The 12,490-nt window shown below is 30.8% G+C and overlaps 1 protein-coding gene and 1 long non-coding RNA gene across 2 annotated transcripts; both read left to right on the plus strand.

Moving 5' to 3' along the window:
* The first annotated feature begins 369 nt into the window (after positions 1 to 369).
* On the plus strand, positions 370 to 3,943 carry NGR-B4 (neuropeptide receptor B4). The gene is made up of 7 exons (XM_013323558.1): positions 370 to 436; positions 1,127 to 1,214; positions 1,655 to 1,746; positions 2,269 to 2,395; positions 2,876 to 2,977; positions 3,480 to 3,595; positions 3,925 to 3,943. The coding sequence occupies exons 2-7, from the start codon at positions 1,152 to 1,154 to the stop codon at positions 3,941 to 3,943; spliced, it is 519 nt and encodes a 172-aa protein (XP_013179012.1). The 5' UTR covers positions 370 to 436; positions 1,127 to 1,151.
* A 512-nt stretch (positions 3,944 to 4,455) lies between these two features.
* LOC106126221 (uncharacterized) lies at positions 4,456 to 6,264 on the plus strand. The gene is made up of 3 exons (XR_001228329.1): positions 4,456 to 4,531; positions 4,990 to 5,069; positions 6,213 to 6,264. It is a non-coding gene; the product is annotated as an uncharacterized LOC106126221 (long non-coding RNA).
* The last annotated feature ends 6,226 nt before the right edge of the window (positions 6,265 to 12,490 follow it).

Raw genomic sequence — 12,490 nt, forward strand, 5'->3', positions numbered from 1 at the left:
TTTAGGCTGTTAATTTAATAAAATAAATATGACGTTCAATGTTTACAAAGTATTTAACCTCAGGTGAGCAAGATAACAATAGGGGATGAAAGTTAATTTTAGAATACATGAGGTTGAGGTGAATGTTTTGTGGTTTTAATATGTTTTGTTATTGTATTATCTGTTTTAGTAAAATGAATAGCCTAAATAATTAAAATGCTACACAAAGACAGTATTTCACGCGGACGAAGTCGTGGGTACAGCTAGTAATTTGTAATTTGAGAAAAAAAAATTTTGGGCTCCAGATTCGGTTGCCGCATCCCAAGCAGGTCTTGTATTTCCCTCGCGTCTTCGACGGGTTCGCGTGCTGGAACGTAAACACGACTGGAAACACTGCTTCTCAGGCTTGGCCGTATGTCATTGTCGGTTTTGTTAAAAGGAGTCATGCATATAAGAGGTATTATATAATTGTAAAAAATATACTTATGATTTCGTCATGATTAGTGAAAATATTAAGGTAAAGTTATAAAGTAGGTATCGCTTTTGCTTTACGATTAACATTTCAATTTCGCAATCGTTGCTGATTTTTTCTGTATGCATGTAACTATGATATTTTTGTATCTTATCTCTTTACTTAAGTGCCTCCAACGTGAAATATACTTTCTCGTTTAAGAAAGCTGGGAAGGGAAAGGCAACTAAAACTAGTACTCTGGAATGCTCACACATTAAACGAAATGTGGTATTGGTTCCACGTCACGCCTGTCTTTTGTTTAGTCGTGGTTTTTATCATAACAGTTTTTCTGAAACACAACGGCTATAGTAATCTGGATAGAAGGAAAATATTTGTTTACTATTAAATTGAAATTTCATAACAATGAGGCTTATGTAAATTTTGTTGTCGCGTGTAAACAAAAGAATTACTAGCAGACTTTTTTTTTTGTTAATTTACTAATATTTCTTGTACCATTCCAAATATGGTAGGATATGGTTAACGACAATAGTCTAATGGTGAGATTCGAGCTCTAGACCATACTATCGGAAATCCCTACCCTTAACCATTAGGCTATTGGCGCTTCAGAACTAACTAACTAATTGTATTAAAAATAGAGTGATCACAGAAAAAAAATAATATATACCTTTTGTTCAGCTGCACTCATTATAGGACATGCAACATGCATTCAGTCACAACTAACTCATCTCGCTCAGGCGCCCGATCCACGAGCACGGAAGACGAAGTATGTATATATATTATTACTTATCTTTAATTTAAACTGATACGGTTTCCTCCGTTTAAAATATAATCTGATTCCGATGATGCAATAACTGCGCTCCTATCCTATTATGCTTGCTTGAAGCTCCGAAAATCCTAGTAGGTTCATTCGTCAATAAAGTGTCACTTTTATTTATATTTACACTAGCAGTGGCCCGCGACGCCGTGCGCGCGGAATAAAAAAAAAACTTAATTAGTCTTCTTCCATATATGCCAAATTTCATCGAGATCTTTCAAACAAACATCCATCTATCTAAACATTCGCATTTATAATATTTGTAAAATTAATCCTCCGTCTCTTAATAGGCTACTAATTAAGTGTTTTTTAAATATCGCGCGGACGTATTCGCGGGCGACAGCTAGTTTTAAAATATGTATAATAACATGTTTTTATGATTGTTTTAGTTCCGGAAATATGTGAATGACGCCTACGTCTATCTGTATTCAATCTCCTCGTTTTGTGCCATCTTTACTATGGGCTTTTTGCGGTCCACGAGGTATTTACCATTTTTAAATACAGTCATCTTTTTAATTGTACTTTTTGAGTTATTTTTAATAATGCTTACTTTTTACTTTGACTTTAACGATAATAATGTTCACGATTGCTTCATGTCGGAAGTACTTTATGTTTAGGAAGGCATTTTAGTGTTTCAAAGTGTTTAACGTTAGTATATAGGTATATTATATGATATACAATAATACTCCTTATATAGTTGTGAGGGAATAATTAGTTTATATTAATTAGTCCTAATCTTTGTGTTCTTTCCATACCCGTACGTATAAAGAAAATTAGAAAATATAATTTGGTTAACTAGTAACTAAATTAGTAGTATATTTTTATTAACTAAAAATGGAAAAAAAATTAACATAAAAACTTAGCTCAATAAAAACAAAAAGCACTAAATACAAAAACCAAAAAGCGGAGAGTTTTCTTTCTTTCAAGCGTAATCATATCATTTTGTTTGAGAATATTTTTTGGATGTCGTTTCTTTTTTAATTTTTTTTTTACTTTTATCTAGGGTGCTGCAACTTACCCGGCTATATATACTCCTGCATCTATATTTATCCTATTTAGTTAACAACGTACTATGGATGTTATGGTACCGATTAGTCTTACAGGATGACAGAGGTTTAAAGCTGAGTGCCGTAAGTATTAAGTTTTATTATACAAGTTTATTTGTTACCTGACATACAGAGCGAGATTAAGTGCATTCGCTTCGAGGCAATACCATAGCGAACTTCAAAAATGTATAGAATGGCTATGTAGCGAATAAGCTGTAAATGCCTCCTAAGCTGTAAATGCCTCCTCAAGGCAAACACTGGCAATTCAGTCAAAAAAAATATGGAACGAATGCACTTTGTCTAGCCCCGCTGATCCCAATCATGAATTTAATATGGAATTTTTAGTACCACTGACCAGAATTATATTTATAATTTAAAAAAAAAACAGGATATTAAGCACTATAAAAATTGATCATAGACATTCATACTAAAAGACATCACTTTCTTATTTTAATTATAATTCCGTATTTTAATAAAATTTAAACAATTTTGAAATAACTGGTCATTTGTATAATTTTTAATACTTATAGAGGACAAGTTTTAACTAAATTTTCGTTATTGTAGTTGTCGTGTCAATTACTTCATGCAATGTCGATGTATGGCATGTTGTCAAGTTACATGTGGATGTTTGTGGAAGGGCTGCATTTGTACATATCTCGAAATTTTGTAAGTTTTATTTCAGATAATAATAACTTTTACATTTTACTTTACAACTTTTGTCTACTTTTTTAATTCTATTTTTTAATCATTAACTTAATGACACATTGGTAAAATATCATAATAAATTTATACAACAACGGCTAAACACTCACGTATGTTCATCCGGTGGCGGCATACGCGAGTGTTTTAGCCGTTTTGATCATTGTTGACACCAATTATACTTTGTGCTTATACTGGTTAGGGTTGTCGACAAAAAAAAATTAATAAATTTTGAAATGGCTTATTTATCTAATAATTTAGAATTAGAAAAAAAAAACTCGTTGTACATAAACACTTCAAGTAAATATTTAAACAAACTTTTCTACGTATAATTACAGACATAAGATATGATAAATTTCTCTGACTATAATAATTATTTACCTTATATGTAAAAAGTACTACATTACTAACTTTATAATGATATAAATTTTTCATTAGAATATGCGGTTTATTTGATAATATTTTAAAGGAGTGCGCGCGATGTCTGAAAATGAAAATGTATATTTGCTTGGGATGGGTCTCGCCAGCAATTAACGTACTTATATACGCCATAGTAAGAACTTGTTATGCAAATGAATCTGACAGGTAATTAAACACTTATAATAATTATTAATATATTTTTCTACTTTTCTGACTATACGTTTATTTTAAGACTTGTAGTACAAATTAAGATAGATTATAAATCCAAAAATAACATTTTCTATTTCTGAAGCCTTTTAAGTATTGCTTGCGATAAGCGAATGTAAATTGGTCTATGTTAATTAATTTTTATTTTCAATAATTCTGGGATTCATTAAATATTTAAATATAATAATCAAACTATTCATTTTTAAATGCTTTTCAATGCTAGTAATGAATTATATTGATTCAAAAATTATTCTGAATGAAATATGCATAAGTATATTGTATTGCAGTGCAGTAGTAGAACATTGAGGCGAATATTAATGCGAAATATTGATTTTTTTGTTATGGATTATTGTACTTCCTTTTGTTTTAGAATTAAAAACATCGTTGTTTAATAAATATCAAAATAACATGTGTATATTTGTCACCCCCTAAGGAATTCTGGTGGGTGAACAATGCTGTTGTTGCAATGCGAAGATCCTTTCCTCGTATTCATTAAACGAGACGGCGATGTAGTAGATACATGAACCTTGCCTGTTTCAAATTGTTAAATGAACAAGTTGAAAAAAGAATCGGCCGTTTTACGATGTTATTACATGCTGCTGTGCGAGCTCTACGTAACATTTACAACTGAGCGCGTAGCATGATTGCGAGAAAGTGTTCGTAGCGGCGTTGACATTTACAGTAGATTTGCACAGCAGTAAAGTACTGCGATTCAAACAAATATTGAAATATTTTTAGTTTTAGACTCTCTACTTGCGTCCCGTTAACGATTTGTTTTCATTTAATTGTATATTTTAGTACAATGGATGTATTTTCTTAGATGCTGGGTAGAGTATCATTTCGCGTTATGGATCATCGTCGCACCTATTATAATAACTCTGTTAATATCTATCGGTAAGTTTTATTTTATAGATAAAGACTGCAATTTTGAAATATTTAAGGTCAATGAACAATGGTTTTATATTTAATTAAAGATATTGTATAAAGTAGTCGGCATTTGAGTTGGCACTTACAGCAAATAATGGTTGAGTTCGGATTCTGTAGCGATCTCTTTGTCTTACAGTACTAGTTGAATATTAGACAGACCAAAGCAAATAAATTCCAGCTTGATACCCATACGCGCTCCTGAGAAAAAGATTCTTCGTAAACAGACGAACGGACAACAAAGTGATCCTATAAGGGTTCCCCTTGTTTCCTTTCGAGGTACGGAACCCTAAAAATAATGGTTTTACAACTCTATTTATTTTTAAGAAAAACGAGCTTAAGCATTACAAAACAAAAATCTCACTATTGCACTGTAAATGTCCATTTCGAATGCCGCATTTTTGTCTGTTCAATTTTTTTTAATATAGCCTGCGTTTTTTTGGATAAAAGTCCAGAGGGAGAAAATAGGACAAGAGCTGGGAAAATATTTCGTTTCGTTATTACCTTGGTAACGTATATAAATACATTAGCTACTAATAATCATATGTTGGAGGGTATCAAATTATAAGAAAAGTTACAAAAGTCAATGTTTATACAAAAAGAGAAGGTTTTTTTTTAGTATTTTTCCCAGTGTAGTTATCGAGCTGGCTATACACCATTTCCGTTTTTTCGTTGAATTTTGGGACACGCTGTATATATAGCATATATATAAATGTTTTATAACCATGATTCCAAAACGATACCTTAACTTTATGGCAAACAAACGTAAGACACGTTCAAAGCCACTATTATGCTCCGGATATTAAAAATAATATAAAACGACGAAAACATAAAAAACATATTTAAAAATCATTATCTAAAATCCTTGGTGTAATCAAATTATATCGCATTTGTGCACCCTGTATATAAAGTATGAGCGAGCTCACTAATTTGCTGTAAACATAAAAAATTAAACTTACCTACTGTTTTATTTAATAGCGTAGTACCAAAGTGTTTGGAAAAACCTGCAATGGGTTTATATATACTTTTATTGTAATGTGTATATTGTTCCTTGTTTATATAAATGAAATAAATAAAAAAATATATATTGAATACAAATGTTGTAATTTTATAGTTTATTTGAGTGAATAAGGCAAACTTAAATTATAATTTTTGTAAAATACTCCGAAATTAAGAATTTTTATCTAAACCAAGTGAATGATTAAATAACTAATGCAATTTTTTTAATTAACTCTTGCCATTTTACACGAAGAGTGTTTTTAAAGTTAAGGATTTGTTTTGGGACAGCTTATAGTAATTATTTTGGTGTTAAAGGAAGAAAGGTGTTGAAGGATAAGGTCATAACTTTTATATAACTCTAAATTTTATTACATTTTTCGATAGACCACAATATTTTAAAAACAAACCCAAAGCTTAGTTTTTTTTAATATTTGAACATTCCTTTTTGTTCTTAAGAAAGTATTTCGTAACGAAAAAAATTTTTTTAACAGTCACCATTTTTTATAATAGTTAGGGGCAAACGAGCAGCGGGAACGATGACGACCTCTGACTTTGTATAGGCCCTAACCTCTCAATAGGAACATATAAGGAGGTGATGATGGTGATATAAATTTTACTATTTCAGTTAATTAATTTGCTATATATTATTCAGATACCGCTGTTCGGAGTGCACTATGTACTGTTCCCGCCCACCAAAGCCCCAGAATCTGTATATGAGAAAGTCTATGATGTCGTTATTACAGTTATAACGAGCATGCAGGTAACGAATAACTTATCATAATAATGAAAACATTTGAATTATATTTCGTAAAATATAAGATAAATTTAAATTATATAGTACAAAATTTTTTTCTTAAACTGTTTTCTTTAATTTGTTTTTAGAATAACCCATAGATATGTTTGTTGAGTAAATTTCCTCATTGTTGTTATTTACATTACAAAATTAACATAGGTATAAAAGAAATTGTATCATACGTGTTCTTCCAGATTATGTTCCACATCTATGCCAAATTTCAGCGGGATCCGTTCAGTCGTTCTGGTGATACATTCAAACAAACATCCATCCAAACATTCGCATTAATAATATTAGTAAATGTACAAATACCTCCATACCTAATAAAAACCTGTGTTAACTTTGTATAGTGAAATGCTATCGTTGCCGATACAAACGGACCTCTTTAGACTTTTTTACTGATTATTTTTATATTTTTAAATTTAGAATGTTTAATTTTTTTTTCTTCCTTTTTATTATTCCAAAATGTGATTTGAAAATATATCTTCCTTATAATGTGTGCTAATCTTTTCTTTTCTCCCTTCTATTTTATAATATTATTATAATTATAATTTTTAACTTTCTTTCTGTTTTAAAAATTTGTCTTATAGCTGTCAAAATACATTAACCTCATGTTTTTTGGCTGAATATAACACTAACGGTACTTTTTTAGGGTATCATTACTTCTTTCTTCTTTTGGTACATGAACGATGACATCCAAATGGCCGTAAGGGAGAAATTCGGATTAGTGAATAACGAAGGGAACCAAGAAGAAGACATCGAAATGTCCGGTAAGACTTGCTAAAATTATTCCAGAAAATTTATTTTTTACCGTAAAATAAAAAGATCAATAGGTCTACGATTTACGATAATTATAAAAACAAAATTCATGCTTATAACGAAACGAAGACTACTCAAAGAACCACTGAACTTGGACTTTGTCTGCGGCGAATATAGCTACAATTCTATCTATCATTTTAAACGTGCAAAATAATTTTAATAACATAACAGAAATATAACAATTTTTTATATAAATCTATCGTATCAATTTCAGTGCATTACAAATTTTCAGACAATCTTACGCGTGCGCTCTGATTTGTTAAAATTAAGATCTACGCATGTTGCGTTTTCGTTGTTTATTTTTATTAATAATACTTTTCCAGTTGCAGCTGTGGCGGGTACCGAGACGAATGAGCCTGAAATCGCCGAATCATCTCATTAATTCAGCTCAGAAATCCACTGTCTTGACTTTTGTTTAAATACATTTTGTAGTCTCTTTCTTTTCAAGGAAGAAAACAATGAAATATGTATTAACACAAGTATCACGGCACTAAACTGCGGTTTAATTAATTCCTTTATTATAATACGTCATTTTTAACAATCTTGATGTCGTAAGTAGTATTTGATGATAGATTACTTCAAATAAGTATAGCGCTAAGCATTGACCTTACGATTCGTGGGTCTATATACTATAGTGTAATAATTAATAAAAATATTAATGTTTACTGTTAAAGCCTGACTAGAACATCAGAAAACCCGTAACCGGGACAGGGCTGTATTACGTATACGATATACGAAAAATTGTTATTAGTATTAATACACTTATTATAATAATTTCATTCTCAAATGTATTTAGATTTAGATGATGTAGTGTTTATGAAGATTAAATAAAGAAGTTTAAAAATTTTATTTTTTTTGCATGATTAACTTTTTTATCTCGATATCAAATTGGGTTGGAAAATCTTTATAAAGATGGTTCATGGAACGGGGTTACGTGGGATATTACCCTGTAAAACTAAAAAAAATAATTTCACTAACTTATCAACCATCTTCAAAAATGACGAAGCTAAGAGGAGAGTGACAGCCAATTCCCATATACAGAAATGATCGATCGAACTTTAAGTGTCAGATATTCAAATTATATTCTACTTTAATTTAATTTGGTAATGAATAAAATTTTGACCAAGACCACACTTAAAGCTAATGTGGTCACAAGATCGTACTCATTAGTTTAGTAAGTGTCCACTCTATTCATTCTTAGGTTTTAAATAGAACGCAAGTGTCACGGCACTAAACTGCGGTTAAATTAATTCCTTTATTAAAAATACGTCATTTTTAACAATCTTGATGTCGTAAGTAGTATTTGATGGTAGATTACTTCAAATAAGTATAGCGCTAAGCATTGACCTTACGATTCGTGGGTCTATATACTATAGTGTAATAATTAATAAAAATATTAATGTTTACTGTTAAAGCCTGACTAGAACATCAGAAAACCCGTAACCGGGACAGGGCTGTATTACGTATACGATATACGAAAAATTGTTATTAGTATTAATACACTTATTATAATAATTTCATTCTCAAATGTATTTAGATTTAGATGATGTAGTGTTTATGAAGATTGAATAAAGAAGTTTAAAAATTAATTTTGTTTTTTTTTTGCATTATTAACCTCTTTATCTCGATAACAAATTGGGTTGGAAAATCTTTATAAAGATGGTTCATGGAACGGGGCTACATGGGATATTAGCCTGTAAAACTAAAAAAAATAATTTCACTAACTTATCAACCATCTTTAAAAATGACGAAGCTAAGAGGAGAGTGACAGCCAATTCCCATATACAGAAATGATCGATCGAACTTTAAGTGTCAGATATTCAAATTATATTCTACTTTAATTTAATTTAGTAATGAATAAAATTTTGACCAAGACCACACTTAAAGCTAATGTGGTCACAAGATCGTACGCATTAGTTTACTAAGTGTCTACTCTATTCATTCTTAGGTTTTAAATAGAACGCCAGAGATGTCAGAGACGCCAGACACGCCAGAAACGCCACAGATGCTACAGACGCCACCGACGCCTTAGACTACTCTTATTAATTTTAATTAATAATGAATAATACAAAAAGTGTTAATTAATTCATAAATGATACGATTTATTTTACGAAAGTAAAACAACAAAGCGATATTAAGAAACTAACCTTTAATATTCCTAACGATTACAATCGTTTCTACATTACATCCACCATATTATCTCCAAAATGATTTAACGAATATCACTGAAATATGCAATTTTCGCATAGCCTGGAAAAAAACATAGGCTAATGATTAATCTTATTTTAATTCTGTAATCGTAATCACGGACGGGTGCTAGATAATAAAGAGAAGAACGCTGTCATAATTTTTGCAATAATAACGAATTAAAAGTTCACTTTGGTAAACTATAGCATAGCCTAAACTTCAAATCTATATATATATATATATATATATATATATATATATATATATATATATATATATATATATATATATATATATAGACAGATTAGAGATCAAATTATATATATATTAGCGGACCCGACAGACGTTGTCCTGTCTACACGTCTTTAATTTGAAAATTTGACACTGCGATGGTAGCGCCGTCTGTCGGATCCAATGTAAAACATTCCAAAATCAATAACTACTAATAAATTAAAAATTAATTAAAAAACATTGTCCAGCAGACAAAATTGTGAATCTAAACCATTCCCAGATCCCCTTGAACACACACAAAAAATTTCATCAAAATCGGTCCAGTCGTTTGAGAAAAGTTCAGTAACATACACACTCACAGAAGAATTATATATATAAAGATGTATATATATATGCTACACTAAAAACCTTTTGGATCACCTCAATAAATACAATTTAAGCGTGAGCTTGCACAAAACTAAATTGCATCGATCCTTATATTTATTCCAATTAAAGGTAATATATATTATTAAGTAAATAAATGACGAGTAGACAGAATATAAAGTTCATAATAGTTATGGGAGCTATTTACATTTTCGTAGAATAGAGTAATACGCCAATAACGTCTTCTAGACAGTAGATATCTCGTTAGTGTATGTGACCGATCGATTGCGAACTATAACTGTTTATAATCTTTCGGGACAAAATCGTTACCTGACGATATAAACCGCTAAAACTTTAAAATCAATACTTCACTTTCTCTAATATCTCTAAAAATGAAAAACATTTTGTAGCATAAAGCACGACTTTATGGATTTTTTGTTAATTTCTGCCTGACCACCCTCTTCAAATTGTGACTAACCGTGGGTTTCCGATCAACATCATCAAATGTTTACATAAAATTTATAGTCATCCCTGTCAAAAATATGAATTAAACGGGGTCGCAGAATCCTACAATAATATAAGTCGTTAAATTGTTGCATTACTAATCCAAATAATATAATAAATATAAGGTGTCAAAGTCAACACTCTTACTGTGACATGTAAGAACAAGTCAAAGGTGTTTCAATTTTGACTATAGAGAAACGGACTAGACAAAAAGTCGTCATTGTGCTTAATTTTGCTACATTTCGCTGAAGGTGAGGTAAACATAAAATCACAGATATGCATATCATGCTGACACATGGATTCAAAACGTCGTTACGAACGCATACTGACTATCATTTAGGCAAACAGAACGAACACACAAGCAAACAAGTTTATAACTTTGTTCGTTTTTATTTAGCAGAGGGTAATGCGTAGGCTTGGCAGGTCCTGTCTCTTAAAAGTCAAAGATTACCGATCAAAACAGATCAGTGACGTAACTCCTACGTATGTATCTTGAATTGGTCCGCTGACGCGTTAATTTTAATTGGTGGAAGTCGTGTCACCTTCAATACATATAGACGTGTAACATAAGATCAAATTTTATTATAACCGTGACAATCTTAAGCGTAAATTTAAATGGAAATAAAATAGATATTTAATCTTCAAAGGAAAAATTTTAAAAATTTAATAATCCAGAAGACGGTGCACGGGCATATTAAATGCACGATAAGTAAATTTATTAGCGACTCGATCTAGCTTCGCTTCACTAGATTAGTTCAAAGATATTGCCATATAACAAAGGAGATATTATAAGATTCCAACTTTATGGCAGCTCGTGTCTGGCTCGCAAATTTGTACGCAGTATCAAGCCACGTTCTACTGGTAAGAAAGCTTGCATTCACATTGGCAGTGGAAATATTCACCTCCCGCTGATAGTTATGATTGTTTTCTGCATGGAGTCGTGTCCGAAATTACAAACTGCCGCTAAGTTAGGATAGCACTTTACATTGTTGTTTACTCTCTGAGAAAAGAGCTTTTTAATTCTAAAAGTTTTTTTTTATTAATTCCTTATATTTTCAATCCCTCTAGAACAAACAATAAAATTCCTTTCTGATAGAAAAAACATGTTTATCATCTAATGTTGTTTACTAAAGTGAACATAATTATTTTGTTGCAAATTATTTTAACCAAGATATAGTGGCAAGATTTCTTTTTCGAAGAAAAGCAAAAAAGAAAGTAAAAAAAACTAAGTTAAAAATGGTTTTATAGTGATCGTATATTTTTATAAAGTTGTATGTATGGCATACTATATAAAATGAACATAAGGGTTAATGGGAGAAAATTCATAATATATATTTTTAATTCTGGAATCTGATTGTTCAGACTGATTTTTTCAGGAGTTAAGAGATTACATTTTAATCGGATTAAGGATACTGTCAGCGCGCCCCAGGCCGGCCTACAATAACAATATGAAATTTCACATGAAAATTAATTTGCTGCGAACAATGGTTGTACATTTCCAATTTTTGTGACTGAGTAGACACTGCCTTGAAGAGGCATTTCACCGGGCTTGTCGTGGCCAGAGGTAGTGGCACTTAGCCTAAGCCTCGTTTAAACATTTTCACTACGAGACTGTCAGATTAGCTGTCGTACGACTAAATGCTAAGTGGTAAGGTCGCATTGAACGAGTCCTTATTCAATGACATTTATTACGACTCTTTCATTATGCTGCGAAGAAAAATGACGTATTTTAAAAGAAATAAAATGTATTGTGGCACAAAGGAAATGTCAGACTTCATATTAGAAGATAATTTAGGTTCGAATACTGGCAGACTTGATCTATTCGTTAAATTAGAATAATCGAATTTTGTTTTAAGTTTTATACGTCTTCAACGCTGCCTTTATTTCCAACAGCTAAAACACTTATGAAAATAAATAGCAATTTTATTACAGAAGAAAAAAAATATTTTTTTTTGTCAGTTTGCTATAAAACTTCTCTTATATTCGTTTATATTAACCGTGGGTTTCTGAGACTAAATTCGCCTTAAAGCATA

The sequence above is a fragment of the Papilio xuthus genome, unplaced genomic scaffold (assembly GCF_000836235.2).
Source record: "Papilio xuthus unplaced genomic scaffold, Pxut_1.1 DF825017.1, whole genome shotgun sequence".
Lineage (NCBI taxonomy): Eukaryota > Metazoa > Arthropoda > Insecta > Lepidoptera > Papilionidae > Papilio > Papilio xuthus.